General features: G+C 35.7%; 2 protein-coding genes across 6 annotated transcripts in view; one reads left to right on the plus strand and one right to left on the minus strand.

Moving 5' to 3' along the window:
• The window catches only part of Neurl4 (neuralized E3 ubiquitin protein ligase 4), a 29,830-nt gene extending 16,041 nt beyond the window's left edge, over positions 1 to 13,789 (plus strand). For all 3 annotated transcript variants that reach the window (XM_028177192.2, XM_028177193.2, XM_028177194.2), the window contains exons 21-32: positions 191 to 323; positions 988 to 1,129; positions 2,701 to 2,885; positions 3,974 to 4,061; positions 5,144 to 5,464; positions 5,545 to 5,627; positions 5,764 to 5,919; positions 6,379 to 6,564; positions 7,364 to 8,333; positions 9,479 to 9,650; positions 11,199 to 11,258; positions 11,375 to 13,789. In XM_028177192.2, the coding sequence (XP_028032993.2) occupies positions 191 to 323; positions 988 to 1,129; positions 2,701 to 2,885; positions 3,974 to 4,061; positions 5,144 to 5,464; positions 5,545 to 5,627; positions 5,764 to 5,919; positions 6,379 to 6,564; positions 7,364 to 8,333; positions 9,479 to 9,650; positions 11,199 to 11,258; positions 11,375 to 11,471 (2,593 nt within the window). In that variant the 3' untranslated portion in view covers positions 11,472 to 13,789. The remainder of the gene's footprint in view (positions 1 to 190; positions 324 to 987; positions 1,130 to 2,700; positions 2,886 to 3,973; positions 4,062 to 5,143; positions 5,465 to 5,544; positions 5,628 to 5,763; positions 5,920 to 6,378; positions 6,565 to 7,363; positions 8,334 to 9,478; positions 9,651 to 11,198; positions 11,259 to 11,374) is intronic.
• A 943-nt stretch (positions 13,790 to 14,732) lies between these two features.
• Nep2 (M13 family metallopeptidase neprilysin 2) overlaps positions 14,733 to 26,124 on the minus strand; it is a 35,883-nt gene continuing 24,491 nt past the window's right edge. For all 3 annotated transcript variants that reach the window (XM_028177273.2, XM_028177272.2, XM_028177271.2), the window contains exons 5-17: positions 25,035 to 25,280; positions 23,900 to 24,111; positions 23,165 to 23,341; positions 22,714 to 22,799; positions 22,474 to 22,579; positions 21,782 to 21,966; positions 20,745 to 20,834; positions 19,408 to 19,558; positions 18,790 to 18,958; positions 18,545 to 18,663; positions 18,089 to 18,220; positions 16,789 to 16,929; positions 14,733 to 15,660 (exon numbers count right to left, since the gene is read on the minus strand). In XM_028177273.2, coding sequence (XP_028033074.2) covers positions 15,460 to 15,660; positions 16,789 to 16,929; positions 18,089 to 18,220; positions 18,545 to 18,663; positions 18,790 to 18,958; positions 19,408 to 19,558; positions 20,745 to 20,834; positions 21,782 to 21,966; positions 22,474 to 22,579; positions 22,714 to 22,799; positions 23,165 to 23,341; positions 23,900 to 24,111; positions 25,035 to 25,280 — 2,015 coding nt within the window. In that variant the 3' untranslated portion in view covers positions 14,733 to 15,459. The remainder of the gene's footprint in view (positions 15,661 to 16,788; positions 16,930 to 18,088; positions 18,221 to 18,544; positions 18,664 to 18,789; positions 18,959 to 19,407; positions 19,559 to 20,744; positions 20,835 to 21,781; positions 21,967 to 22,473; positions 22,580 to 22,713; positions 22,800 to 23,164; positions 23,342 to 23,899; positions 24,112 to 25,034; positions 25,281 to 26,124) is intronic.

Genomic DNA, 26,124 nt, shown 5'->3' on the forward strand with positions numbered 1-26,124 from the left:
TATTTTTGTTCTCAAATAATTACGTGAGACAGTACGCGACCGTCCCTTCTCCTTTGAGGCTTGAGATTAAAGTCTCAATAGATAACGGTTATTCTAACCTATATATGAGATTGGATGAATGCTCGCGTCCCACACGTTTTTAGACTTGTCGAACATACGGCTCGATGGTAAATGTATTCGGTATTTTCAGGAGTTTCTCGGAGTATTGTGGCGAGAATGTGTGCATGATGCACGGTTGCTCGGTTGCACGTCGCCTGACTCCGGACCCCACGTACGCTTTGGTCTTCAGCTCTGCCCACCTGGCCGTGGGAGAAATGTTCGAGGTAACAATAATAATTAATTCTAATGTACAATCTAGTGAGTGCGACAATTTTTGTTCTTTTTGTTTTGTTGTTGTTTTTTTTTGTTGCTTAGATCTGTGGACGAGCTCACGGTCCACCTGGTGTTAAGTGGTTACTGGAGCCCGTTGGCATCGTGTAGGTGAGCTCTCGGGCCTCAAACCGGAGGTGTTGCTAACACTGGCCCTAGTTAGAGCAGTGCTTCGCAGAATCTATCACCGAATCGCGAAACGCGTTTCACTGAAAAGCTCCGGTGAGAAACTGAGAAACTTTTTACTGGTGGTAGGACCTCTTGTGAGTCCGCGCGGGTGGGTACCACCACTCTGCCTATTTCTGCCGTGAAGCAGTAATGCGTTTCGGTTTGAAGGGTGGGGCAGCCGTTGTAACTATACTTAGAACTCATGTCTCAAGGTGGGTGGCGCATTTACGTTATAGATGTCTATGGGCTCCAGTAACCACTTAACACCAGGTGGGCTGTGAGCTCGTCCACACATCAAAGCAATAAAAAAAAACTCAGTCTGCGGTGCGTGTGTGTGTGCGTGTGTGTGTGTGTGTGCGTGTATGTGTGTGTATAATATGCATATCCAATAAGACATAAACATTAAACATTATATAATCGCTCTATACAAGTATTGTTTGTATGGTTTAGATCAAAATAGTTGAATGCAAGTCTAGTTACGCGGGCAGCTTTCGTATGGGCATCACCGACGTGAACATACTGAACGCTCACGTGAACAGAAGCCTGCCGCTTAATATATCACGTTTGCCGCATTTCACCGCGTACATCGATGGTGAGTTTTTACTCTGCTTGCTGGTTCTTCATTACTTAGCTATTTTAATAACAAGAGGTCCGCGCGAGTAAGTACCACCACCCTGCCTATTTCTACCGTGAAGCAGTAATGCGTTTTGGTTTGAAGGGTGGCCGTTGTAACTATACTTGAGACCTTAGAACTTATATCTCAGGTGGGTGGCACATTTACCTCGTAGATGTCTATGGGCTCCAGTAACCACTTAACACCGGGTGGGCTGTGAGCTCGTCTACCCGTCGAAGGAATAAAAATTCCAAACAAAAAATTTAAGATTGGCAAGTATTAATGAAAAATAATATACAAAAACGAATCTTTATGTTATATCTGAAGGATTTTTTTTTCAAATCATAAATATGGATGTTAAATGTTTGCTAATACGTTTTTAAAGAAAATCTACTAATTTATTTTCTCAGTTATTTAATTTAATTATTTTGCACTCTAATAATGTTACACCAAAGAAAAAATCAACATGATGTACTTGTAACACAAAAATTATATTAAAAACAAGTAAACATAGTATAAATGTTGTTTACACAAAAAAATTGTTTACATTGTTAAATACGATTTGTGAACCTAATCCGAAATTAATAGTTTGCACAAACAACACCAAACCCGTATATGTGTTTAAAGTTTATGAAAATGTAATTAAACTTGTGACTTGAACTAAAACTTAAATTCAACAATTATTTTCGTACTTTCACTAAGTCAATCCGTACGTAAAATAATGTTTAATGGAAAACTTTGGTTTTCAACCTCGTGTTTATAATTTCTAAGGCGTGAATATTTGAAATATTTACGTCCATATTTAGCGAGCAATGATTTAATCGAACAGTCTCGATTATTTTTGAATATTACGAAGCGACTTTGTAAATTTGAATTCTAATGCAAAGTACCAAAACCTTACAGAAAAGGTAAAACCACGCTAGAATTCTAAAGCAAGGACTTTCTACCGTGATGCATGTAATTTGAATCAGTATAGACGGTTGATGTAATTTGCATTGGCGTCGAATTACGTAAATTCGAAACCATAGATATAATTTATTTTATTTTTTTATTATACCTATGTCTATTTAGAAATTAAGACTTTGACACATATTTTCAACATTTCTATTATAATAAATCATTTTTTTGTGTTTTTTAAAATGTATTTTAACTGCTGTAGGTGCTTTGGTTTAAAAGACAGTGGATTTAAGTTTTCCGTTTATCCATACTTTGGTAAACAACATCATTCTATGCTATGCTCTGAGATGTTCTTAACTAAAAGCTAACTTTTTTGCCATGTGTTTGGCTTCTAAATAGTATTAGGTTTCGTGAGATTCCTTAATTACGAGCCAAGATGACATGTATACGGATGCGTACTTAGTACTTTCCAAAAGACGGAGACCAAGCAAGTTGATACTAGCCGCCAATGGGATGAGAAGCGAGTCTGTATAGACAGCGGCTGTGACAACTGTTGTTTTACCTAAAATTTAGCTCCACATCTCCGCGTAGCATAGCTTGATGTTGATCAGTCGCCCTTAGTGCCGTCTTTTTTACTAACGTATTTTTTAAAGGTAAATACATGAAGTACTCCAAAGCCGGATGTTCAGTGAAAGAGAAAGATATGCGTTCCTTCGTTCCGTCTTTCGAATGGCTGCGTACTGGCGACAGACTCGGTCTAAAGAAAACTAGCGACTTCAAAGTACTTGTTTATTATAATTCTGAACTGCTTGATGTTGCCTTCGAGAAGGTTCCTGATGTGAGTTCATTTCACCTACAGTACTATGTAAAAATATTTATAGTACATATCGAGGGGTGAAAGGCTTTGGTTTGGTTTAAGTGACAATTTTGCAACTTTACAGGAGATTCATTTAAAGTTTGAAAATTGGAAAAATATCATAACAAAAAAACTTTAGTTATTTCAATGAAGTAAACTTAATTGAAGTTCAATTAAAAACATTGATCTGCTGATGAAAACCAAACCAAATGCCTTTCACTACTCAATATAATCTACTACACCCTTCTGGCTGACCCTTGCTCGCTCACCTGTACTGGTGAAACAGAAAGGCCTCAGGGCTACCAGTAATCCTTCAATCATTAAAAAACAACGTTGACTTTGTTTTTACTGGCTCGCCATAAGAGAGCATTTTCCCCGATTCCAGATTATCGCTACTTTCTGAGACAACCCTGCATGTAATTTATAGGGACGAAATGTATATTGTGAAAGTAAATACGAAAGTGACCGAAACTATTCACGCAATAGTCCTTGAAACTTCGAAGGAATTCGGAGTTCGGCTTCGCTCTGAAGTGAGCCGCGAAACTTTTAAACAAAAATACGTATATACAACTACATATCCACTACTACTTAAATCCTACCATGTTTCAGTTTCAATATCGCTCTATTTATAAAATGCACGGGTTCTTGTAAATGATTCACGCCAGCCTTTGCGAGTTTCGGCCATATTTAAGTAACATGCTCTCGGGTGCCGTCAATAACTGAGTTTATAGTTACGAATCGCGATCCAAGAGACGAACGCACAAACATTCTTTTTATATAATAAATACAAGATAACGTTATGGCCGTGGATACGAATGAACCTCAGTATAGAGTTCGAATGATAACAACATTGTATTATTCAATACATTATTAGTGCACAATAGGTTCCTCTCACGAATTATACGGTTCATTGTTAAATACAATGTCCTGAATGTTAATAATAATAAACGTAGTGTTATAATACTATTTTGTTCTTGGAAAATGCAGCTTAGTTACATGCTGAATTGAAATCTCTAAGTGAAATTTTAAAATTAGCTCAGAGTTTGTAGTGTCTGGTCGAATCTTTGCAGAAAGTTTTCGCTGTTATGGAGTTGTGCGGGCCGGTGACTAAGATTCACACGATTTCTATGGCCGGAGGGGTTGCAGCGAGCAATACAAGTAAGTTCATATTATATCGTCTTCTCGCCTTAAAACTGTACAATCTCAAAACTAACTAATTTTACAGGAGAGTGCTTTAAGGGTTTAACATGTAATATTTTTAATATTAATCATCATTTGCAACATTTATTTTTTATTTTTTACCAGTTACATTATCTGTCTTTTAAAGAAAGATTCAATTATGTATTCATTTTGTTAATAATGGTAAAAATATAAGGAAACTAAAAAAAAAAAACTAAAACGGATCTACGCTCTTTTGACAGTATTTCTGAGAAAAACACTGGTGATACCAAATGTTTACGCATATTAACTCATTTCGAATATTTTTGGAAATTGTACGCTTTTAATGCGAAAAGGCGATATGTGAAACGACAGCCCTATTAAGATATTTTATATGCTAAAATGCGATGTTTTTTTGAATAGTGTCGGTAATGATCCCAAAATAATCCACGTGACCTAGTGCGGCATTTCTGATATGGAGTGTATCCATATCAGAAATGCCGCACTAGGTCACGGATCAAGTTGATTCCGGACAAGAAATGTGATTGAAAGTGAAAAATAATCTTTTTTTTTTTCATTTAACATCAAAACAGCATTCCATTTACAATGTTAGCTTAAATGAAAAAAATATATATATAAATAAAGTAATATTTTTATTCCATGCCCTAGATCGGTCAATGTTGTCTGAATACATAAACACGTGGATGCCGCCACTCACTTTGAGAAATGAGATCAAATTCTCAAGAATAGTTTATAATGGATCTTTCTTTTTTTCAAAACGGAATACACGATTGCTTCGCGGCCGAAACGGGCCAGATGATGGTACTTATATGTGCGCACATATATGTGTATATTTGTATATATGCACTACGTAAATATATATTATGTCCTTACATCAGTAATTATGCAATTATGCAATAACACATAGTTACATACAAAACATCGGATTACATGGGGTTTCGTTTTTCGATCGTGCTCACCTCAGCGCTACTATTTGTTTCATTGAAGCTTAGTCGGTTGGTTGTGTTATTAATGGACAGCAATTCATTCGATTAACTAATTTTATATATTTATTTCAACAGCAACGATCCCTAACAAGTCTATACCGAAACGTCAACCTCAACTGAACGAAGACGGCACGATTTGTCCCGTTTCGACAAGCGCTAACATGGACCGCGAAACTGACAACCAGTTCGGTATAGGAAACGAACCGTCCACATCGAATACTGAATCGAATAAAAACGTCCGAGAAAATTTGATAGCCAGTATCGATACAGCTAACACCGAGAGCAACACTATGTCCACGCTGACCGTGGTACCCACTGAGACGAGGCGGCGAAGGAATCCCCTGCCGTACACATTCCATTATGTTCACGGCAAGAACATCAAACTTTGCAGTTCAGGTGAGATTCGTTCGAAACTAATAAGAAAAATGCGAGGCGAAATACGAATTTGTTTGATTTTAATATCGATACAATTGCAGATACGGTTGCCGTGCGCACATCGGGATATAAAGACGGCTTAGCGATTATCAGTCAACCGCTGAGGAGAGGTCATAGCTTTAGGGTAAGAAAACTAAAAATGTTTTTGCGAATTCATTTTGCGTAATGTGTTGCGAATTCATACACACGTCTAATGGCGAACGTTTAAGATATGTTGAAATCATATTATTTGGGCTAAAAAACCGTTTCTATTGTTGCAGTTCCGAATCGATAAAGTGATGATGGACTGGCTAGGAAGTGTCGGTATTGGCGCCGTTGGTCATCTCGCTTCGGAAGAGCTTCCGCCCACCGCAATGCAACTAGAGCCCCCCGTGTGGGTCATTACAAGTGACCTAATTTACGACAACGGTGATTATGTAAGTCAATTAATTGTGTTTAATATTGTACTTACCAATAAGAAAAGTAAATATGAAATATGAATACAAGTCCCCAATGGTAATTTCTGCGAATACTTGCGGCATTTATTTAGTGGAAATGGTGTGAAGTTTTGTAATATTGTGGAGTATTTGCCTGATTTTTAGTACTACCGAAGTCAGGTTTTTTGAACTACTCAATCGGTGGCTTCCACCATCCATAGACAAATAAAAATGGCGGCTTTGCCTGAAAGAAAAAGTCATAATATGTTAATTCTAGAATGGCAATACAAAATCTAATCTTCTTCTGATACTAATATTAATATATTTTTTTGTTCTGGTGGCTGATGACTACGTCATAACTTATAACAGTATAAGTCCCCTTAGATGTCTAGTAAAAAAAATAAGTGCTGAAATTTCTCTACTGTTACTGTGGGTATTAAAGAATTATTATCGTTTTAGATAAAGACAAAGAGAGGTGCACCTTTAGACAACTTGACGGAGCAGTCGGTGCTCACTATACACTTCAGGCTGAACAGCGACATTGCCGTGGACATCGACTCGGAGCCGCTCGGAGTCATCGGCGCTGTTTCAAGGAATGCTTGTCACGTCTTCCCCCTGATCGATCTTTACGGTCGCGTCACTCAAGTGAGTACGAGTTTGTATTATCGATTCGAATCGATCTTAATGCCGTGCGACCCTAGCTAGGCCAGGGGTCTTAGTTCGGAGTCTGTTTTAAGAAATGAAATGACAATCGCGCAACGCCGTACATTTTATAAAAAATATATATATTTAGTAATCAAATGTAATTACGGAAATAACAAAGGTATTTTTTTACATATAAATGATAAAAATGAAATATTTTTGAAACGGACTATCTGTCTGAAGTTTGGAGAAAAATTAGTGCAAGATATTTTAATTAATTCCCAGAGACGTTCATCAGTAAGTCGAGATCGAGATTTATTCTTGATGAAGTTCATTTTCGAAAACGTTGCTTTACAAATTTTTCTAGAACTCTTCACTGGAAATTTCCGTGCGTAGTAGTACAAGTTGCTGTGTTTTCGCGGTCCGCACAAAATGGATCAGCGGTCCGGATGAGGACCGCGGTCCGCCATTTGATGACCCCTGCCCTATTATATAGATACTATATAGTCCGGACTATATAATCCGGCTATGAATCAGTATGACTGAACCCAGCATTCTTCAAGCCACTACTACCCTGCAATCTGTCTATAACCGATTTAACCTGTAAACCTTGTTTAGCTTTTCCCATTTTTTTTGCAATGGAGTACTGATGGTAGGGCATATTGTGAGCCCTTGTAGATTAGTACCACTGTCCTATTCATTTCTGGTGCAAAGAAATCATGCGTTCTGATTTATAAGACCGGTAACGCTACAAGGATAGCCGCCATTTCAGCTTAATTAAAACCTCGAATTCAAATTCTAGGTGTCTGTACTGTTGCATCCTCACGTGGTCGTGAGCGGCACTTCGATCGACCTACCCATCATAGCTGAAAATCAAAGAGAAGAATCGATGTCGGATCTCGACATGAATGAAGAACCAACTCGTGAATTATTCGAAACCAATTTGACCGAAATGCGAATCCGTCGAAAACTGAAAGCCTATAGCCACGACAACCTCATCGAGGACGAGCTGGAACCTATCGCGGCTCAACCCGGACCCAGCTCCCGACGCGATATCCTGCCCCTAGAATGCATTCCGCTCAGTAACTTCGAGACGAAGAATCCAGCGATAAGACGCAAGAGACAATGTCCCAATCAGCTCTCTTTACACCAAAGCCTGATAATGTCAGACAATACGATGTCGTCAAACAGCTGTGATACATCTACATCGTCGCGCTTCATTCACAAGAGTCATTCCTCTCATAATTTTAGTCTGATACAAGACGATATCGAACTAAAGGTGTTACGTCATACGTACAGTGTAGGTTCACAGATTGCGGATCACTCGGACAGCTTGTCGCACGGACAGTTTTACGATACGAACATTCGCCATAACGATCGGTATCCCGAAGCGAACGATGTCGATAATTTGGATAACGAAATAATGGACGCTCTCACTTTGGAAACTGGTAATTTGCCTGATCTAACCGAAGAGCAATCGTCGTCTTTAGATGAATCGACGCGCCGCGACGAGCTATGGTCCGAGCAGCTATCTATTGAGAACTTGAATTACCTCAATCGCATCTTGTGCTTCGATCAAGAGATGGACGAAGGTCAGAGCTTGGAGTCCGAGTGGGAAGCGTCAGGAGAAGGCTGTGAGCACCTGCATCTTGTTTTGAAGTATTGGAACTTTTTGGTTTGTCCGTACCCTGAACTTCGAAAGGCGGTGTCTTGGGGCCAGGTACGGTGCTACTGCAGTAACTGCCAACCGGACTTACTGCCTCCGTTTGCTGGTTAGTATGTATTGCATTGTCATGAATTTAAATATTTTTTTTATTGATAGATGGGTGGACAAGCTCACAGCCCACCTGGTGTTAAGTGGTTACTGGAGCCCACAGACATCAGTTAGTAATGTCTCAGTATAGTTACATATATTAGTAGAATTCTACTAATAAAGTACAGTTTATTAGTAGAATTCTACTAATAAAATCACCCGAAACCGGTCGGGGGCAAGGTGACGAGTTTTGCGTATAGTATATACATTCCCTTGCCTACTGGACACTGAGTTGGTGGTCGCCGGGCCTTAGCCAAACTTTTTATAATATTTATACATAACATTCTATGAAATATTGACAACCAGCTTTTTCCTTGTATGTTTTATGCGTTTGTGCAGATTGAATCACACAACGCCGAAATTAACTCGAATACGGGAACAATTAAATAGGTGAATTCTCAAATCCTATCATTAATTTACTGGTGGTAGGACCTCTTTTGAGTTCGCACGGGTAGATACCACCACCGCGCCTATTTCTGCCGTGAAGCAGTAATGCGTTTCGGTTTGAAGGGCGGGGCAGCAATTGTAATTATACTGAGACCTTACAAATTATATCTCAAGGTGGGTTTTTTTTTTTTTTTTTTTTTTTTATTGCTTAGATGGGTGGACGAGCTCACAGCCCACCTGATGTTAAGTGGTTACTGGAGCCCATAGACATCCACAACGTAAATGCGCCACCCACCTTGAGATACAAGTTCTAAGGTCTCAAGTCTCAAGTGGCGGCATTTACGTTGTAGATGTCTATGGGCTCCAGTAACCACTTAACACTAGGGCTGTGAGCTCGTCCACCCATCTAAGCAATAAAAAAAACAATAAACAAAAGAGTATATATGCGTGTGTGTGTCAAAAACATGGTAGTGTGTACAATGTTTTTCTTATTGATTTAGTGTATTTTTAATGCATAATTTCGAAAAAATATTTGCATTCTGCACTCCTTCTCTATATAAACTATAAGCGTGGGAAGTTTCATACTCCTCCGTCCGCGCAATTTTCGTTAAAAGAGATACAAAGTTTTTGCTTCACGTAATAATTTAAAGATATGTCAACTGTCGAATACGTTTGACGTGTACTATTAAGTTTTATAATACCTCGTTAACAACTCAGGTTGGGTTCGCATCGAGCGTATAGACGGTGTGGGAGCGGCTCAGCGTGGCTTCTGGAACGTGTCGAGGAACATTCTGGGTTCGGCGCAGGCCGCGCACGGGGAGAGCGGCTCGGTGCGAAGACCACGTGCTCTAGTAGACGTACCCTGCACGTCGACTTCGTTCTCTGACATGTGACTATCTTTTTAACACGCTTCTATTATACTTTGGTAGGCAGCGGCTTGGGCCTGCCCCTGGCATTGCTGAAGTCCACGGGCGACGGTAACCACTCACCATCAGGTGGGCCGTACACTCACAGGGGCCTACAAAAGCAATAAAATAAAAATAAACAAAAAAGTTAGGTACAATGTCCTGTATTATCAACAGACAGTTCATTGCCTAATAGCTATTGATGAGCCTTAGTTTATTTGTTAAATGACACTACTACTCAGTATTTAAAAAAAATCAGTTCACAAGACTAAGCAGAAATATTTTATTTCAAAATAATCGTCTGCCTACAAGGTCAACATCAAATTTTACTTTGATTGCAAAGCATAAAATTTCGATATTTTAGATCGTAATTAGATGGAAAAAAAATACATGGCATGAAACAGTTAGTTTGCTTTTGAACTTTAATAAATTGATGACATATGAAACAAAATGCATCAGCATCGTATTTACACTTTCGTGACATTTTAAGTTTTTCTCGACTTGTAAAAAAAAAACCCAAGATCGTTGTTTATAACTCGAGTGTCATCTAGTGCCATTGTGTAAACGTAAACACCCCACTCTAATTACGCGTTTTTTTGAAAGTATTAAAATAATTAAAATTTATAAAAAAGTTGAAAAATGAGTATTATTACTAAAACTATCACAAAAGAAAACTTTATACCAAAAAAAGGTATTTTATTTTCGTTTTTGTGAATAATTAACCGGAAAACCCTAGTTAGTATAAACGTGAGGACAAATAACGAATTTTTTTTTGTAGAGTTGTGTTATCTACGGAGGTACTTCGGTTCTCTCTTTGTTTATCTACCGTATCTTCAATGAGGGGTGCTCTGAGATATGTTTGAGAGGGTCCGTCCTTTTTACCATCAAACCTCCCGACACCGGAACAGAGTTCATGGAACCGCTGCTTTCATCGACATTGCGTTTCCAGAGATCTTTTCTTAGCACGTACCATCCGGCTCTGATTAACTTGAAAAATGTACACATATGAAGGACTGCTGACAAAACAAGAGTATACTTTGACCTAATATTTGCTAGGATCGTGAGAAAGGATTGCTCGTAGAGTCGTCGTGGCCTAAAGGATAAGACGTCCGGTGCATTCGTATCTAGCGATGCACCGGTGTCGAATCCCGCTGGGGGATACCAATTTTTCTAATGAAATGTGTACTTGACAAATGTTCACGATCGACTTCCACGGTGAAGGAATAATCATGTAGTAAAAATCAAACTCACAAAATTATAATTTGCGTAATTACTGGTGGTAGGACCTCTTGTGAGTCCGCACGGGTAGGTACCAAAACCCTGCCTATTTCTGCCGTGAAGCAGTAATGCGTTTCGGTTTGAAGGGTGGGGCAGCCGTTGTAACTATAATTGAGACCCTTAGAACTTATATCTCAAGGTGGGTGGCACATTTATCGTCCACCTATCTATGCAATAAAAAAAAGGATCACTATGATAAAAAAATATTATTTTGTAAAATGAACATTTGTGTTAACAATTTTGTGTTTTTACAGTTGGATCGACGAGGAGGGGAAACCGCATCAGACCGTACTGGCTATTGAGATTGACATAGAGTAAGAAATTCATTGCTAAGTTAAAAAAAAAAACATTAGTTAACTTGAATCTGTCATAGTGCCCAAAAATTCCTTCAGTGTTTTGTAATAATTATTATGTATTATTTTTATTTCAGGGGCTCCGAAGCAGCCAACGATCGACTACTTTCCTTTCTCATTTATCTGAAGCCCCACTCTTACTCCGAGGAGAATCCCCCGAGCTTAGATGATTAAGATCATATTGAACCAGTAAATATGTAGTCGATTACGAGAATAACAGTTTCTTTTTTTTTCAAAACTTTCGATGAATCAGGGGCACAAAAAGGTTGTCATAAAAAGTATTAAGAACGTTTTTATGGAAAGAAAAGTTGTGACCAGCCAGTTTAACGGGCGTTAAAAATGCCGTACGCTATGAAATTTTTATGATACTATATTTATTTTAATGATATTATTTAATCGGGATGGGTTTTATTGGGCTAGTGTCGCCAAATAAGTGGAAAATTCAACAATACATTTATAGATAACTCACTAAATTATACTTCTCATATTATAAACAATAATATTGTAATAATAAAATGCTATTCAATTGAGAACATATGCAAACCTTAATTTTATGTAATAATATTTTTCAATTTTATAAATCAAACTTTATACTTCTAAGTAATTTAATGCTAATGAATATCGTATAACTTAAATAACCTTATTTAAAGCTATAAGTTTATGAATATGATATATTTCCCTAAACTGATGTTTACCAAGCCGAATTATAATTTTATCAATCTATTTATTCTATTTTATGCACCTGTAATCTAATTTGCTAATTTTAATATCTATGACAAATTCATATTTAATTTTTTATTTATTTTGTAAACACTACACTATGACAAACGCTTTCATAGGCTATAGAAAACAAAACAAAAACGGTATAGTAATGTTAAAATAACAATAGAAAACATAATTGACGCCAAATTTGTTTTTACTCAACGTTAACTTTTGCATTTTAATAGGACTTTTGCCTGACAAATGCTGACTTAAAGTATATAATGTGTGTGCAATTATTTTAATTTTTATACAAATTCGACTGATTCTATTTGAAGTAAATTAAGTTAACAGAACATTTTATACAGACAAAGTATCTTTAAAGGTATATTCGTCTATAAAGCCTATACGTAAATAATTTGATGACATAATACTTATTTTAGATTGAAACGATTTCTTGCAATTTTTAATGGTGTCTTTATAAAATTCTTCTAGTCATTATAATCCTTATATCAGTTATTTATAGTGTATGTTTCAAAGTTTTGTGCCATTTTACTATTTGATTTAATTATTCTCAGTAGATACATGTTTATCGATAGGACACAAAATATTCGAGTTTTCAAAAACCGAATAAGTCGTCGGTCTGTTTAATATACACTCATAATAATAAACTTAACTTATATAACTTATATAGTGAAGATCTAACAATAGCTGAACACTAATTTAAATATAAATAAAATTGCACGCAGATTTTTTCTAACTATAAATAACTTTTATTAGGCTATTATGTTTAAAATAAGTACAGTATATTGTACCATTGCAATTTATAACTCGAATATAAACCCGATCTGCACTTAGAATTGCACATTTTCAATGCAATATTTATGTATATCAAAATAATAATATAGAATAAATATTTAAGCTATAAAGTTATATTCTACCAAGCATTCCAAAAGTGGCTCATGACATTTTATTATTTGCTGATAAAATCAATTTTATATGGTACCTATGTGGTAATGATGACGTATGTCACTTTGACGTAACTGCATTGTCAAATGTAGCCTGCGTGTTCTGTCGAATAACATAATATAGAGGGGTTAAAGGTTATTTGGTTTAAACGACATTTTTGCAATTTTACTGGAAGCAAATTTTTAATGTTTTTTTATGTTTAAAATTTGAAAAAAAAATCATAACCAACAAACTTCTTCAGCTATTTCAATGATGTAAACTTAATTGAAGTTCGATTAAAAATATCGAACTGTTAATCCTAATAAAACACACACAAATAAAACACATCTTTAATTACAAAGATAAATATCGCCTAAACCAAACAGCCTTTCATCCCTCGATATGTACTTAGACGACTAAAATGGAAACGTTTACCAGTGCCCAGTGTATGTGTGTGCCTGTTTTTGTCCTGATCTGCTCTATTTTGGTATATTTGTATGTTTGTTTCCGATACCATATAAATACATTCGTTCTCAAAATAATTTAAATAATTCTTGCATGCTCTGCAATGTATGTATTCACCACATATATCAAATAAAATAATATGTTAGACACATTTTCGGTCACAGTATCTTTAATAAAATAATAATATGCGTTATATTGATTCTTAATAACTAAGTCTTCTCTACTTGCCATAGTCAGCGTATAAAGTTTTCACGAATAATGTAATCTGAAGGATGAAGTTAAACATCTTGTAGTGAAACGTTTATCAATCGAGCATATATCGGATATTCATGTCATGGTATCGTTTTATCAATACCGATCAAATAAATAGAATGTAAAAATATTGTTGTTTTATTTCAATCACTGTGGAAGGGAATGAGTATTGGCCTTTTTAATTTTCTTTGAATGAACAACTATTTTGAGGAATAGACTAGCTGATTATATAACACAAAATTTTTAATGAAAAATAATCTTTAGTTATCAAGATATTTAATGAAATATGTTTAACCTTTATTTGCCCTTTAATGATTACTAGCATAATTCATAATCATAATTCAAATACCTACATACTTCATAGCTATATTTTATATACTCTGTGTACCACTCAAATGTTGGTTGACATTGAGATTTTCAAACGATTTTCCATTTCAACTTAAATCATGATGGTGCCATTATTTTTATATGTCTATCTATATGGTGTATATCAATCCGAACATGTTTTCAGAGATATTGTACTTAATTAGTTCGTAGAAAAAATAGCAATAATTTAAGCGGATTGGCTATGCCCTGGCATTGCTGAAGTCCATGGGCGACGGTAACCACCATCAGGTGAGCCGTATGGTCGTCTGCCTACAAGGGCACTAATTTTATATATATATATATATATATATAAATGGGTGACATTGATAGAAGGATTGCCGTGTCATAGATATTAAACAATTTTTGAGGCAACGATCCACTTTCTTTGTGCCACTGACGACGATGCCAAAGCGATGACATTTTTATTTAATTATTAAAAAACTACTACATACCGATAATATTTAAAAACATTTAATTTAGTTTATATAGGTTTATGGTACATACCTAGCAGAAATCTTACCTACTGGAACTATAGCATTCGTGCACTATTGTACATTTGCAATGTTCGTTTACGCAGCCTATCATTATTGGAAATGAAACGATAGGTATCGCATCTCTACAAAATTCCATTTAAAGAAGGTGTAATAATATTCGTAGGTCTTTAGCAGTATCTACACAGGGATCCGGCAAAATGAAAGTCTAGTCTTTAGATAAAATTATTTTTATTGGTGTTTCGATGATTCACAACAATATGGTTGTATTCAAGGGTGTAACTTAACAATACTTAATTATAATAATAACATAAAATTTCAATGTACGCTTCAATTGAGATTCGACAGAGTAGTTTATTCTATGGGCCACAGCGACAATACAGCTCAAACAATATAATTAGACCTAAGAACACTAACTACTTAAGTATAATTTTAAATTCGAGTATATACCGGCAACGCATTGCCGCTGCGACCTACAATAAATAAGAAAGACAATTTCAACGAAGATATTGACATGAGCTTAATATTTCCACGCATTTCTAGTAATAGCTTGGGAATTGCAAACAAATTTGACAACAGATTTGTATTTTGATGTACCTACAAGCTATTAAATATTATTATACCCGTCTAAAATAGTATTTTTCCCCAGTCTAAGCCCATGTAAATGAAGTTATTTGCAGCGATTCGTGATAGTGTACAAACTAGTAAAACAACATAATGATATTCTCCTATTTACAAAGTGTACTACATCAAAGTAATTTGTGAAATCTAATCTATTCAGTTGCACTAACCGTAGACTCTAAATAGGCCCTGCCGAGCTAAGAACTCTTAGAATATTTATGTAATTTAATTTCAATATACTAAATTACTAGTGACGCAATTAGCTCGCACGATCGGTTTTAATATGAGAGACAGCAATGTGTGGTTTTGAAGCAAATATTCTACCACACTTTGCATTTCTTGTCAGGGTTCATAGGTGATCCCATTGGGCATTTGAAGTCTGAGGCGAATTCTTCCATATTAGACATGGGGCCGATGACGCGGAATCTTCCGGGGGCATGGAATCCAGTTGTGATTCTCAACTTGATTGCCTCATTGCGGTACACTGCGCACCAAGTGTTGGCAGCACTAAGCCAGAAAAGCTGCAAGGTTTCAAATTAATATGAGATGTATTTTTTTGCAAACATAGACAGGTGAGCTCACGGTAATCCTGCACAAAAAACAAGTTTCCCAAAAATATGAAACAGATATCAAGACAATAATCTCCACAAAGAGTTTTAATTTGATTTTTTTTTGTTGTTATACAACACGACTGTTTCATTTTCTGTTTACTTAAATAGACATGACTTAGTCTTTGGTTCAATTGCGTATGTCTGTTTGTGAATCTGCAATCTCGTTTTAATTTTATTTTCATTTTATTATTTTCGACGTTGCGATTACCTACTCCCCTGTTTATTACTGGTGGTAGGACCTCATGTGAGTCCGCACGGGTAGGTACCACCACCTCAGCTATTTCTGTCGTGAAGCAGTAATACGTTTCGGCTTGAAGGGTGGGGCAACCGTTGTAACTATATTGAGAACTTAGAACTTATATCTCAAGGTGGGTGGCGCATTTACGTTGTAAATGTCTATGGGCTCCAGTAACAACTTAAACCCAGGTGGGCTGTGAGCTCGTCCACCCATCGAAGCAATAAAAAAAAGAAAAAAGTTTTTGTGATCCCTGTTTTCTGTCAATTTAAGGTGAAAATTTAACTACTTATTTATATTTTTATTGTAGTTCGATTTACATTATTGAAAAAGCTAATATCAATACTATTCAAGTTGAATTAGTTTTTCTCCAGCTTGAAAGAACAGATCGGATTTTTCCTTTCATTTAGTGGTATAATGCAAGTCCTATACGGCTCCGTATTTGGTTAACATCAGTCATAGATGTAAATAATGCTAGAAGCACGGCTAACCTATACATTTGGCGTCTATATGAATGAGGAAAGCGTGTGGGTTCCAATTTGTACTCCATACAGCGATAGTACGAACAAGTATTTGGGTTATGCCCGTACACACCTGTTTCTTCTGGTTTAGGATATCTTTATTATAACATGTACTCATTTAATAATATTTTGTAAATTTTCCCTGTTTATGTGTGTGGCTCAGTGTAACTAAAGTGCAATTATCCCTAATCTACGAGTAGTTTGTTGCATAGTATAAGTGAGTAAATACAGAGTTATGTTAAAATTGTTTCATATGCTTAGTTTAGATTTAGAGTTGTTTACCTGTCGGGGACTGTATTTTTCCAATCCAGGCAGGCGTGCTTCTTCACCATGCCTGTGAGTCCAGGCTTGATAGGCGTAGTAAGCTTCTTTGATGCCTCCGTTATCCGCAATGTTCTCGCCTTGTGTGTTCACTCCATTCAACTAAATAAATAATTCTTATCTTAATCCCTATATGTAAATTACGTGTCACGTTGTTTGTCCGCGATGGATACCTAAACTACTGAACCGATTTTAACTTTTATTTTATTTTAAATATGTGTTTTGTTCCAATTTAGGTCAGAGGATAATTTTTATTTGTATTAATGGTTGCAATATTTATTAATTAACAATAACATGATTTCTTATGTTGATTATTGCTATTAATTGTAAGTTTCATAAGTCTAAAATAGATGACGCAGTGTTAAAAAAAAAGACGTGTGACACTGCCGCGGTAAAGCTATTGCAAAGCATTTTTTATCAACTTATGCAATTACCTTTAGACAATAATAATTTAATATTAAAATAATAATAAAAATAAGACCACGCTATATTTATAAACATTAACAAAAGCAAAACATTAACTGTCCCTCCACACTCATCAGTTAGACCGCGTGAGAGAGAGATGGGCAGACTTTTCACGATGCTCATGCAGTGCGACGTCACGCCGCGCGCTTATTCACAAACACTACACCAGCGCAACGTGTGAATGTGTTGAACGAGAGCTACAGAGTAGGCGTAGTGGGGGTGTCAGGTTATTTTAGTTACGGAATTTCTTGATTCAGTCGCCGCGCTCAAGGCCCGCGATAGAAGCTATGCAATAGCTTAAGTGAAATTTATTTCATAGTAAGCGCAGTACAGTGAAATCCAATTGTTCTTACTTTGTTAAGTTTTGGTATTAGCATAGCCGGCCACGTGTTATTTAGAAACAAAAACCTTAGCCACAGCAACGTGTGGCTGGGTCTGCTAGTAATTTATAAAAACAAATGTTTGTAGGTGTAATGGTTTTTTATAATTTCGTTTGTTCGTGTGCTATGTACTCGTGAATTGTTCAAGCGATTATTTAAACAAAAACATTATTCGGCTGTTGTAGATACAGAAAGGTTTTCTGTGGGTAGGTATATTAAAATTTAATACTAATGTCATGTTTCGCGGTAGTCACAACGAATGTGTTTGACTGGTTTATTTGTACGTATCTATCTAGAAATAAATTATTTCTATGAATTTAATGGAGCGCCTCCAATTTTTTACTAAATTTCTATTTTTTTTACCAAATACCAGGTTTCTTAATCTCCACTTTTTAAATTATTTTAAATAAAGATACCTTCAATCCGACTTCTTTAACAGTGTAGTTTGAGTATTGATCGATGATACATTTGGCTTTATCCAGATACTTCTCTTTGGTCATTTCCTGCCACCAGTCCACAAGGTTTCCGTTTTTATCGAATTGCCGGCCCTGTAATTTTAAATCAATAAGCCTTTGTGACAAACTAAATTTTTTTTTTTCAATAACAATATCAGCGTAATCTATACTAATATATAAATCTACAGTGGTTTTTACGGATGTTCCGTTATAACTGAATATATAACGGAACCATGCATCCGATTGACTTGAAACTTGGTATCCGTGTAGAAAATACATGTACGGATAGCCTAATATTTATATGAGCGTTGGACTCCCTCATAATATAATAATAATAATAATAGCTAGTATATTAGCTATTGTAATATATAGTATTGTATAGTATATTATAATATTGTTATTGTAAGAATATTTTACCTGGTCATCAAAACCGTGCGTGATTTCATGTCCAATGACGAAACCAATAGCACCGTAATTCATGTAAGCAGGACGTTTGGCAGAGAAGAATGCTCCTTGTAGGATACCAGCCGGAAATTCTATAATTCAGAAGAATAGTTACGTTTCAGAGGATACAATTTTAGTTGTTAGAAAATAAATATTAATCGAAAACAATGAGTATTTTCAGTTCAATAAACAATGCTAGCAGATTCATTTTAACTTACGTATGCTGTTCTCAATAGACGAATAGAAAGCGTTGACGATAGCCGGGCGACCGTGGGTGACCCAGTCAGTCTTGTTGACGGGCTCCCTCAGTTTACCGAATAAGTACTCAGTAGTGAACAATGTCAAGTTAAGCACGGACTCCATCAAGTGTTCCGATGACATTTCCAGCTGTAAATGAATCCCAAGGTCAATATTGATTAAAATACAACAAAAATAAGGATTTTAACCATTATTCTAAGAGCATGTCTGCCATTGATCAGATTATATAAATACGCAGATAATTACGATCACCTATCGAATTTTTTTCTGGTCTCAGTTTTCCTAGTTTTATTATTTGTTATCAGTAATTAGTATTATTTATTTATTCGTTACGTTCTTAAGGCTAGAATACATCTTATTATTGCCTTGGAAGACAGAAAGTTTATTTGATCACGATTGGTTACATTAAGCTAGAAATAAACTTCTACAGCAGTCTCACTTTCGCCTCGTGTTTTAAGTTTGGCGGTAGTTTTCTTCACTTTCTGTGGGTCCGAAAGCCACTTAAAATTGGTGGGCCGCAAGATCGTTTGCCCGCTGAATTCAATAAAGTTCTAGAGTTAATTATGAATAAAACTTACACCAGAGTAGAATTCGGTGAGTCTATTGTTGTCGAGCATTTCACTGGGGTAGGCGATGTGTGAAGCCATAGCATCAGCTTTCTCCAGAGCCTCTTGGCGAGTCATATCATCCATCCAGTCCACCTTGGTCAGAGTCTTACGAAACTGTTGTCTGGTTCAAGAAAAACAATACTTACTCAAACATATCACTAATATAATCACGATTAATAAAAATTAATATAATTTATTTAATTCATAAGTTCCTTCTCATATTGTATTCTGTTCACACAATATTTCCATAATTAGGAAATGGAACAGTTACATGGAGCATGTCTTTCGGCAATCAGCTTCTAATACGATCGAAAACAAAAGACGGTGTAAGCCAGGATTGGTTGCAGAGCGTTTATTAGGTCGTTAGTGTCTGCTAGAAAAGGTCCAAAGGTATTTTATCGTTCAATATAAAAAGATGTTTACGCAATTAAATTATATTAGAAAACTACGTGTTTTTTGTAATAGTTTATTTCTTGCTATTTCAACCGTTTAGTTTGAAACAATTGGAAGCTAAATTTTGTTTTTAACTTAATGTATAATTTAAAAATATAGATTGGTGTGTACTTGAATTAAGATGACTACAGCAACGTTAATAATTTTGGAGGCTAAGGACCTGTAACCGCAGAGCATCAAAAGGTCAATGATAATAATATGACTTCGTATTTTGTCGATAAATCAACGAGTATTTTAAAATAATCGCACTGTCATGATTAGTTATAAAAATACTCGTAATTCCCATGTCCTTTATTCTTTCAACTTTTTTAATGTACTTGCCCGAAACCATTTTAAGTACGCCGAATAAAAACGTAAATACCTGTATCGCATATAATAATCAAGATAAATCAAATAAGCAATCGTTGTTCAACATTATTGTTGAGAGATAACGCGTTCAATAATGTTAGTAATCGATTCAATAATGCAGTTTAAAATTTATTAAAATACTAGCGACCCGCCCTCGCTTCGCTTCGGAAACATTAAATGTTATTATTGATAGCTGAGTCCTGTGACGTTACTCGCGGTTATTGTCGTACCGCGGGTGACGCCGCGGGGCGAAGCTAGTCTAAAAGAAGTAGCCTAAGTTACTCCTTATATCATTAGTTACCTATCAGTGAAAGTCTCGTCAAAATCGGTCCAGCCGTTCCAGAGATTACCCGGAACAAACAGACAGACAGACAAAAATCGTAAAAAAACTTATTTTGGTGTATGTATCGTATACATATTCATATGCATGTAGTAAAAAGCGATTATTTCAATATTACAAACAGACACTCCAATTTTATTTATATGTATAGATAAATAAATCTTACCTGATATCATTGACCATTTCTAAAGCATTCGCCTTTGAGTTTTCATTGAAATATTTCCTGATGTACAGCGCCCCTACAGCGATGGACATGCTGCAATATAAACATCTCCGGTTTAATCTTCCGCCACGGACAGTTTATTGTTTGCGCATGATTTGAATTTAATTACTGAGTTATAATTGGAACGACTAATTTTGAGATTAGGCACGTCTGTGTGTACGAACCAGGCTCTAATTGTTATGAAAAAAAATATGCGAAAGAAGACAACAGTGAAAACGATTTTTATATCTTTTTAAATTGCGTTGCAGTTTTATTGGAATTACAAGGATACATTTTAAACATCTTTTACTATTTTTGAACTTTTCTGTATCTTCCTTGTTTTCCTCTTATTCGTTTATGTTGTTGTTAAAAGATAAATCTTACGAAATGCATTTTATGTGCGTCGCAACAATATTTTTTGATATAGCTTTAAAATATTTTTTAATATTGAAATTTTTTTTGTTATATTTTCAATTATCCCGTATCACCTATCGATTTTAGATACCACGATCAAAAGACAAAACACAATACTGTAATGCTACTTTAATTGTTGTTTTCGTTCGCCGATAATGAATAATTTTCTTTTCTATTCGTAGTAATTAATGTTCGGTAATTTTTAATTACGGATAAACATCCACTTAGAGAAGCATTTAACAAAATAAATCGAGAAATTCTCAATTTCACATCATTATTTACGTTTTTCAATATACATACAAATATTCAATCGCAATTTATTAAAAAGCTTGTTCTAATAAGAGATTCTAATGTGTGCAAATATTACCTCACTTCGACTGCGAAACTAATTATAGAAGTTTTTTTTTCTTCTTTTTAATTTATGATCGAGAGTGGTTTTCATAAAAAGCAATTGATTCAGGAAACTCAATAAGAACAGTACACTTGCAAAAATAAATTTAATAGGTTTCTTTTTTGTGGTCTAACTCGAGATAATAATAGTTAGTACGCAACGTCATAATGAGTTTAGCAAATTTTCCAGGTTTTACCTAGCACTGGTCGTATCGGCGCATTCTTTCCATCTACTCTCGCGTTCAGTTTTTCCTGACAAAGCTGTGATGTAGGCCAATTGTCGTCTCCTCAGATCGTCAGTTAGGTACGAAACTGATGCCCCGGCAACTCTCCACATGACGTAGTTAGCTTGCACACGTTTAGGAGTCTTCTCTAGTAAAGCCTTAATTGGAAAATTAAACTGTCAGACTCGAGATATCTAAATAACAATTTCAATTTTAAATATCTATATATTAATACGTGAAGGAAAAACTTTGTATCCCTTTCTACAATAATTGCGCGGACGGAGGACTATGAAATTTCCCACACTTAAAGAGAATATAGAGAAGGAGTGCAGAATGTTAATTTTTTTTTAAATTATGCCTAAAAATACATTAAATCAATAAAAAAAACATTACACACACTACCCTGTATTTGACGCACACACGCATGCATACTATTTAAATATTGTCAAACTTTTGTTCTTGACGTCCGTGGTCAAATAGAGAATAGATTAAATTATAATAAAGAAATATTATTCGACTTAAATAATATAACTTCGACTTAAATAATATTAAAGTCGAAGAATTATACTCGAATTTCGACTACTGCGGGACCACTAATTTCTATTAAACTACAATAAAAATCATGGTTCAATTGACAAACATTCAATTTTGATTCAACAACGTACCTCAAGATCGGTGATGTATTTGGGTACGCTGACAATGGTAAGTTCATTAACATCGACCGTAATGTGTGGCGCAAGCAGTCTGTTGATGTATTCCAACCACGGAACCCTAAAATAATAAATTAAAGACTGCCATAATGTTTATAATGCACGTTTGCTAATTCAAATTTATGGAGAAGTCGAATAGAAGAACGGGAATTGCAAATTTTCTATAATTAAATTACAAAATAAACAAAAGCATACTTGGGGAATTTCTGTTGAAGTTCAGCAATGGTCATAGGGTTGTAGAGACTGGTTGCGTTACGACGTTTCTCCAGAGGTAACGAAATCTAAAAATAAGTATTTGTTAAATTTTCCCTGACACTAATATCCGAATTCAATGAATTCATTTAAACTTAAAACGATAAAAAGTATATGAAACTCGATCAAATGACACACATTCGATTGACTTCCAATTTGAGGCGAAACGCCGAATCAATTTGATCAGTTATTATAAATCCCGAAACCTTGGTCAATAACCAGTTATGGTCAACTTGACCGTCAACATAAAACAGTTCGCAGTGATTCATTTTACATCAAAGTCAACGGAGCTCGTAAAGATTCGTATCTCTGTGGCCCATAAAGCTGTTGTTGTAACAAGGGGCCAGTTCAGGTCGATGCCTACTGAAACGGTAAATGTAAACAAACGACTTACGTTGGCTAATTTCATCTCGAATTGCAGTGATTCTTTAAGTTCTTCTGTAGCCTTTGTCTTATCAGCTCCAAGAAGTATAGCCATGTCGACCATGTACTCATAGTATGCTTGTACCAATTTATCACTGAAGCCGCGGTTCAGGTACTCGCGGCTTAATCCGAGCGAGGCCTGGTCCAGCTGCCGATATAAGTTTTAAATAGGAAACATTGCCAAAACGATTATCGTATTCAATTCGCAAATAACAGTTCGCTGAGCACAAACAATTGCAGAAAGATTACAATAGAAGTTGATAACTGCTACACCATAATTCCCTGTGTTATGTGCATAACAAACATTATAATGCAAGTGCCTTTTCTAGGTGGTCGGCCGACCGTAACGATGAGATGACATGATGTAAATGTGGAATTAAAACAAAGTACACATGTATATATACATATCTTTCAAAAACAAATCATAAATATGTAAAAATGCGAGGTTAATAGGTAATAATATAATATAGCACAGCTAGTGATCGCTGAAATAAACACAACCAGTGATCGCTGAAACAATGAAGCCAAATTTAAGGCCATTTAAATTTGACAACTGTTATTAATATAGTTATTGTTGAGGCGGAACGCGGACGTTTTTAAATGAAGCGTTATTTTATTACGCGTCGTATGTAATGTAAATAACAGCCTTGTTCCAGTGATCGTGTCGCCATATTTTCAGATTATTATTAGGTACATATATTCTTACATCAATGACCCGTCTCGTTGAGTTTTTAACATCCACGCTGATAGAGAAATCGAGGAAGTAATCGACGGAGTAGCCGGCATCTCTGAATTTGTATACTGATTGCTCCCAAGAAAATGAGTTCTCGTCCCATGACTGCCCATCAAGTACAGGCCAACCTCCGAGCCGTTTCAGCATATCCAGCAATGGTTGGACACCTCGAGCTTCAATGGCAGCTGTAGATTTATTTCATTATCAATTAACCAATATCAGTACTGGTGGTAGGACCTCTTGTGTGTCCGCGCGGGTGGGTACCACCACCCTGCCTATGTCTGCCGTGAAGCAGTAATGCGTTTCGGTTTGAAGGGTGGGGCGGCCCTTGTAACTATACTTGAGACCTTAGAACTTATATCTCAAGGTGGTTGGCGCATTTACGTTGTGGATGTCTATAGGCTCCAGTAACCACTGAACACCAGGTGGGCTGTGAGCTCGTCCACCCAACTAAGCAATAAAAATAAAAGAAGTATATTCACTAATTATGCATAAATATATGTACATACATATATTGCTACAATTAGTTTATTAATCGAGGAAATTCGAATATCTTGTTTAATGAAATCATCAGGATACCTTATCCTAAAGTTGTCTGCTTATATTTACATCACACAACACTTATGAAATAGCGGAAGCGATGTCGTTAGAAGTACTTTCACTCTCGTTTATCGCCGCGGCTTGTTTTTGCGGCACTTTAAACTGTCGCAATTAATTTCGTGAACAAATACATAATATACAAACACGAAGTTTGTTTTGATTTTATATAATAAAACAAGCCGTACTCGCCCGTTTCATTGGGCATTTAAAAATAACATTATTACTTAATGTCATTATTATTAGGGAGTCCAACGCTCATATGAATATTAGCCTATCCATCAAATACATGTATTTTCTACATGGATACCAAGTTTCAAGTTAATCGGATGCATGGTTCAGTAGTTATAATGGAACATCCGTAAAACCACTGTAGATTTATATATTAGTACTCTATTCTATTTATGACAGTCAGATAGCATTAACAACTTGATCTAGTAAAACCTTATCGACGAAGGCCGGGACTTAAAATATTGTTATTGTCTATTTAAAAGGAATTTCAACTACTTACTTCTGTTCATGCAAGCTTGGTACAAGGTTTTGGCGAGCACGAATGGTCTCGGCTCTTCAGGAGTGACTGGTTCGTCTAAAAGTGACCGAATCTGCTCTTGGAGTTGATCAGTGATAATTGAAAACGTGTTCACTGAGGTCTTGTCGTCTGGGATCCTAGTATTTTTCAAGAATGACCCGCAAGCAAAGTCGTAAAAATTGTCGCATGGGTCTACTTTTTCATCCATATTCAGCAGGAGTCTTGAGGCTATAACAGTGTCGAAAGCCATAAAAATTAACACACTGATTTAGAATTTTTTTGCTGTATCTTTGAAAATATCGTAAGACTAGTTTTTATACGCGTCCTCGCTCGTAATAATATAGTTAAGAGGTGAAACCAAAATGAACAATCAAACAAATTCATATAATATTAAGCATGGATAGCGTAATCAATAAATCAAGAAAACTTTGATTAATTTATCCTGTTAGATAATTTGTATTGAACGAGCAATCGAAAGGTAACAAACACTTCGGTTCCCAGCCGTGACCGCTGACTTTGCGTCAATTGATTTTAATTATTTTCCATTGCGTTCGGTCCGGTTGGAAAAGTAGACGAACAATTACACATAAGTGAGAAAAATTGAGACGACGTTTTTGCGTGCGCCTGTACAACAAAATCCCACAAGATGTTCAGAACCTACATATACATAGGTTTAAGAAAACTATTAAGGAACGTCTGTGCAATAAAGCTTACTATAAATTCAATGATTATCTAGAAGATTGCACAAAGTGGGAATGAGTTGCTCGCTCCGGGCATTTCAATATTGTAATAATTGTTACGTGAAAAAACTCATTATAAAAATGAATATTTAAAAAAAATCTAATGTTTAAAAAAAAAGACGTGCCCGCTGAGTTTCTTGCCAATTCTTCTCAGGAAGGCTAGTTTTTGTGAATTGGCGGTAGTTCTTTTGACGTTCAACAAGTATGTACTTTCATTTATGTTGAATAATAAATTTTTGATTTGATTTGATTTGTCTCAAAATAGACAACGGAGTTAAAAACACAATATTTGTAAGTACCGGTAACCGTTCAACACAATACAGAATGTGAGC

The sequence above is a fragment of the Bombyx mandarina genome, chromosome 01 (genome assembly GCF_030267445.1).
Source record: "Bombyx mandarina strain Sakado chromosome 01, ASM3026744v2".
In the NCBI taxonomy this organism is placed as follows: Eukaryota; Metazoa; Arthropoda; class Insecta; order Lepidoptera; family Bombycidae; genus Bombyx; species Bombyx mandarina.